This window comes from Micropterus dolomieu, linkage group LG19 (genome assembly GCF_021292245.1).
Source record: "Micropterus dolomieu isolate WLL.071019.BEF.003 ecotype Adirondacks linkage group LG19, ASM2129224v1, whole genome shotgun sequence".
NCBI classification, from domain to species: Eukaryota; Metazoa; Chordata; class Actinopteri; order Centrarchiformes; family Centrarchidae; genus Micropterus; species Micropterus dolomieu.
Window position 1 is genome coordinate 34,977,593 of NC_060168.1, and position 5,966 is coordinate 34,983,558.

Here is a 5,966-nt window from a genome sequence, read left to right on the forward strand (position 1 = left end):
CCTCACCTCAGCTTTAGCTTCACCACAGCCTCACCTCAGCTTTAGCTTCACCACAGCCTCACCTCAGCTTCAGCTTCACCACAGCCTCACCTCAGCTTTAGCTTCACCACAGCCTCACCTCAGCTTTAGCTTCACCACAGCCTCACCTCAGCTTCAGCTTCACCACACCTCACCACAGCCCCACCTCAGCTTCAGCTTCACCACAGCCCCACCTCAGCTTCAGCTTCACCACAGCCTCACCACAGCTTCAGCTTCACCACAGCCTCACCACAGCTTCAGCTTCACCTCAGCCTCACCACAGCCTCACCTCAGCTTTAGCTTCACCACAGCCTCACCTCAGCTTTAGCTTCACCACAGCCTCACCTCAGCTTGAGCTTCACCACAGCCTCACCACAGCCTCACCACAACCTCACCTCAGCTTCACCACAGCCTCACCTCAGCTTTAGCTTCACCACAGCCTCACCTCAGCTTCAGCTTCACCACACCTCACCACAGCCCCACCTCAGCTTCAGCTTCACCACACCTCACCACAGCCCCACCTCAGCTTCAGCCTCACCACAGCCTCACCACAGCCTCACCACACAGCTTCACCACAGCCTCACCTCAGCTTTAGCTTCACCACAGCCTCACCTCAGCTTTAGCTTCACCACAGCCTCACCTCAGCTTCAGCTTCACCACACCTCACCACAGCCCCACCTCAGCTTCAGCTTCACCACACCTCACCACAGCCCCACCTCAGCTTCAGCCTCACCACAGCCTCACCACAGCCTCACCACAGCCTCACCACAGGTTCACCACAGCCTCACCACAGGTTCACCACAGCCTCACCACAGGTTCACCACAGCCTCACCACAGGTTCACCACAGCCTCAACACAGGTTCACCACAGCCTCAACACAGGTTCACCACAGCCTCACCACAGCCTCAACACAGCCTCAACACAGCCTCACCACAGGTTCACCACAGCCTCACCACAGGTTCACCACAGCCTCACCACAGGTTCACCACAGCCTCACCACAGGTTCACCACAGCCTCACCACAGCCTCACTACAACCTCACCTCAGCCTCACCACAGCCTCACTACAACCTCACCTCAGCTTTAGCTTCACCACAGCCTCACCACAGCCTCACCTCAGCTTTAGCCTCACCACAGCCTCACCACAGCCTCAACACAGCTTCAGCTTCACCACAGCCTCACCACAGCCTCACCTCAGCTTTAGCTTCACCACAGCCTCACCACAGCTTCATCACAGCCTCACCACAGCTTCACCACAGCCTCAACACAGCTTCAGCCTCACCACAGCTTCACCACAGCTTCACCACAGCCTCAACACAGCTTCAGCACAGCCTCACCTCACCACAGCTTCACCACAGCCTCATCACAGCCTCACCACAGCTTCACCACAGCCTCACCACAGCTTCAGCCTCACCACAGCTTCACCACAGCCTCAACACAGCTTCAGCACAGCCTCACCTCACCACAGCTTCACCACAGCCTTCAGCCTCACCACAGCTTCACCACAGCCTCAACACAGCTTCAGCACAGCCTCACCTCACCACAGCTTCACCACAGCCTCATCACAGCCTCACCTCACCACAGCTTCACCACGGCTTCACCACAGCCTCAACTCACCTCAGCTTCACCACAGTCAGTGCAGAGTTTCTACAGAATTAGAACAAACTCAAAGAAGACAAAAGATAATGAAATAATAATTCATCCTAAAGCAGAACACATCAGCAAAGAACATGTTACAATCTAAAGTCTGTGTGTTTACTGTGCAGCAGGAAGTGTCTGACAGGTTGTGGTGAGAGCGGAGCGCCCCCCTCAGGAGGATCACTGTAGTAATAATAAACTCTATTTTTACAGCACTTATTAAAACCTGACATGGATAAACACAAATTAAAAATATTTCAAGACAGAGCAATTTAAAATGAGAAGAAAGGTGACCAAGTTTTACCTTTACAAAACAGCCTCTTTAATTTTAGTCCTTCTAAAATTAAAGAGGCTGTTTTGTAAAGGTAAAACTTGGTCACCTTGGGTTCTCAGGCAGGGAGGTCCAGAGCTCAGGGGCTCAGGACATCTAACAGAGCCCTGCTGCCCGAGGACCTGAGGCTCGGGCTCATAGGGGAGCAGCTACTCAGCAGTGTAGCTGGGTAAGAACCACGAAGTGCTTTGAAAGTGATCAGTTAAAATCACTTGACCAGGGAGGCTGAAACAGGGCTGGTGTGATCTTCTTGTGTTTGTTAAAGTCGAGCGGCTGTGTTTTTAGCTCAGCCCTGAATACAGTGAATCACAATTATCCAACGTACATGAAATAAAAGCAGCGATGAACTTCCGAAGATCAGACCGAGAGAGAAAAGACCTGATGTTTGAGATGTTTCTGATAAAACAGGATCGAACAACATTTGTTTTTCAAAGGAAAGGTCACGGTCCAGCATTACACCCAGGTGTCAGGCTGCAGGGTTGATGTTTTTTAAAACAGACTTTAAGGGCCAAAAATAAGGATTTCTGTTTTATTGTGATTAAGCTGGAGAAGGTTTTGGGACATTCAGGACTTGATTCACCCAAACAGGATCAAAGATGGTTAAACTGGCCCTCATCTGTTGTGGTGTTGTAATGTTGATGCTGGTTACTCACCTGTGACCTCCCGCCCTCTGTTTGTCTGCAGCGGGTGGAGAATGGAGATCTGAACTGGATCGTCCCGGGGAAGTTCCTGGCCTTCAGCGGACCTCATCCTAAAACCAAAGTAGAGAACGGTGAGTTCAGTCAGCTGCACCTGACGGGGTCCTGCGGGTCAGAAAGGGGGCGTGTCCAAGCTAAAATTTGTTGTCGGGCTGCTGTTTAACACCTGTGGTTGCTCCGCCCCCTGCAGGTTACCCCCTCCACGCCCCCGAGGCGTATTTCCCTTACTTCAGAAAACACAACGTGACCACCGTCATCCGCCTGAACAAGAAGATCTACGACAGCAAGCGCTTCACGGACGCCGGCTTCGACCACTACGACCTCTTCTTCTTAGATGGGAGCACGCCCAATGACATCATTACCCGCCGCTTCCTGCACATCTGTGAGAGTACGGATGGCGCTGTCGCTGTCCACTGCAAGGGTGAGGACTTCCTGTACCCTCATACAACTTCCTGGCTGTGTCTAATAATTATCACTATACATTCAGACAGCACTACACAATGGCGAGCTCACTGTATAGCGAGTAGCGCCTCTGTCTTATGACATCCTGTCTTATAACATCCTGTCTTCTGACTTCCTGTCTTATGACTTCCTGTCTTCTGACTTCCTGTCTTCTGACTTCCTGTCTTCTGACTTCCTGTCTTATGACTTCCTGTCTTATGACTTCCTGTTCTATAACTGTGTGGTTCTGGTTCTCTGGAGGTTCTGACTGTCTGCCTGTCTGTTTGTCAGCTGGTCTGGGCAGGACGGGCACTCTGATTGGCTGTTACTTGATGAAACATTACCGCTTCACGGCAGGCGAGGCCATCGCCTGGATCAGGATCTGCAGACCGGGCTCTGTGATTGGACCACAGCAGAACTTCCTGGAAGAGTGAGTCCCAGATTGTTTGTCTCAGTGTGGTTTACCTTGAAGGCAGAAAGGAACACCTGTCGGACTTTAATGATCCACCAGGAGCAGCAGCACACAGTTTCTGTCATCTAAACGTCTAAATGTGTTTGTGTTCACAGGAAGCAGGCGGCGCTGTGGTTGCTAGGCGACAGCCAGCGTTCCCAGAAGGCCAAGCTGGAGGAGAGGGCCGTGTCTCACCTCATCACCAGCATGGACGACCTCACGTTAAACTCCGCCTACAACAGCAACATGTTCAAATCCCCGAGCTCCGACCGGCTGACCGAGGTCTCACACACGCGCGCACACGCACAGTGAAACGCACACCTGTAACCTGGCAGTCATCTCATGGTGCGCTTGTTTTATCCTCCAGAGTGAGGTGATGGACGGCGGACCGGGTCTGACTCAGGGAGACAAACTGAGAGCCTTGAAGAGCCGACGGCCCCCCCGCCCTGCCACCACCGTAGCTCTCAGGTACCAGAACCAAGACCAGAACCTAAACCTCCAACAGAGAGCAGAGTTCAGAATAACTAGGGGTCTCATTTATAAAACCTCTCTAAAAGTGTCCGTGCTCCCAAACGCCAAAAATGGCGTACAGCAAAAAATTCTCAGACTTATAAAACCGAGCGTACGCACATCTGTCAGCAAGTTCGCTTTCTAAATCACAATCAACTTGAAATGTGGCCCCTGTGAGGGAGCGCCACGTCCGACCCTCCAAGCGCCCACAGCTGCCTGTAAACGCTCAGTGAAGCTCATTAATATTCATACGTCCCGACTGCAGGAAGAAAAGGAGGCAGACTCTGAATCTAACTCAGGGACTCTGACCTTCCTTTTGGTGAAGCTGAAGCTGTTTGGTGGGGAAAAAACACACTTTCACCAACGCTTGTGCACCCGAGGAAAGGGGCCCCGGAGCCCCGCCCCTTTATGACCGATCTGCAGGAAGGGGCCTCCCTCCGAGTAGTGACGTCGCTGGCTGGAGGGATGACCCAGGTACTGATCTGGATTCCTTCCTCTGTGTTTAAACATTTATTTCCACAAACAGTCGGCTCGCTGAACGAGGCTGCTGACGAGTTAAAGAAATAGGACGCGTTGTAATGACATAAAATAGTGTTTTATTTCCATAACGTGATTTTACAAGCAGCATCACATCCACACGCCGGCGCTCAGCGTTTGGCTCCACGAACATCTGATAACAGTATATGAAACTCTGCTCTCCTATTTGCTCGACTGACGCTCTGAAAACAGCATCAGTTTAAATGTAATTTGTCTCCTGTTCACCTTATTCAGGAGAATAAATTGCTGCATGCAGGTATTAATTAATCTGATTCCTGATTAAACTGTGCAACATATCTGAGGCGTTCTTTCTCTGGATCTTTGTGGCTGCAAATGATCTTAAATTATTATTTATTTTTTTTGTGCCACTTAAGGAAACGTGTTTTTTTTATTCAGAAAGGCTTTAAGCCTGGAATACTCAGAGGGAATATTTGGATTTATTTTCCACCTCTTCATTTCAAAGCGTTACATCCTTCTGCCGTGTGAGGCGCCGTTTCTCTTTTCTCCTCCTTTACTTACAGGACGCACATTGGATCACAACCTTTGCGTGGGAAGTGGCGTCCGCACGTTTCCAGCCCTGTTTTGAACGTACGCACCGTTTAGAAATGAGACCCCAGATGTCCCTGCTCAGGTCTCAGACAGACACGTAGGACAGTCAGCGTGTGATTGGATACAGATCTGAAGGGTTCTGTACAGGTGCGTCTCAGAAAATTAGAATATGGTGGAAAAGTTCAAAAAGGGAAACTTTCCTATTTTCTACATTCATTAAACTTTAAGTGAAATATTTCTTCTGTTTTAATCTTGGTGATCAGAGCTCACGGAAATCAAAACACCACATCTCGAAATATTAGAATAGAGAATGAGAAGAGCCTTTAATCTCAGTCCTGTAGCTCAGGACATGAGCTGCAAGCGTCTCAGTCCTGGTGTCAGCCAGTCCTGAACCAGAGAGTCAGAAGGGCTGGGCTAAGGAGAACCAGAACCGGTGCTCAGTGGTCCTGTTTTCGGATGAAATCCAGGTCCCAGAGTCTGGAGAGGACCAGAATCCAAGTAGCTTAAAGTCCAGAGTGAAGTTTCCACAGTCTGCAATGATCTAAGGGCGGCCTTGTCCTCTGCTGGTTCTGGTCCACTGGGCTCACTACCAGGAGCCTTTAGAGACTCCATCTGCTGACGAGCTTTACGGAGACGCTGGTTTCCTGTTCCAGCAGGACCAGAACCACTAGGAACCGGTCTGCTGACCGTGGCGTTGCTGTGATTGGTCGGCCAGCTCACCTGACCTGAACCCCTCAGAGACTCTGAGAGACCCCGGACGAGCTGAAGGTCTCTGGCAAAGAACCTGCGGGCTTC

At 50.7% G+C, this 5,966-nt stretch overlaps 1 protein-coding gene across 1 annotated transcript in view; it reads left to right on the plus strand.

Moving 5' to 3' along the window:
* The window catches only part of cdc14ab (cell division cycle 14Ab), a 24,770-nt gene that overhangs the window by 16,567 nt on the left and 2,237 nt on the right, over positions 1–5,966 (plus strand). The window contains exons 8-12 of the mRNA XM_046030017.1: positions 2,670–2,757; positions 2,874–3,104; positions 3,416–3,554; positions 3,692–3,857; positions 3,943–4,043. Coding sequence (XP_045885973.1) covers positions 2,670–2,757; positions 2,874–3,104; positions 3,416–3,554; positions 3,692–3,857; positions 3,943–4,043 — 725 coding nt within the window. The remainder of the gene's footprint in view (positions 1–2,669; positions 2,758–2,873; positions 3,105–3,415; positions 3,555–3,691; positions 3,858–3,942; positions 4,044–5,966) is intronic.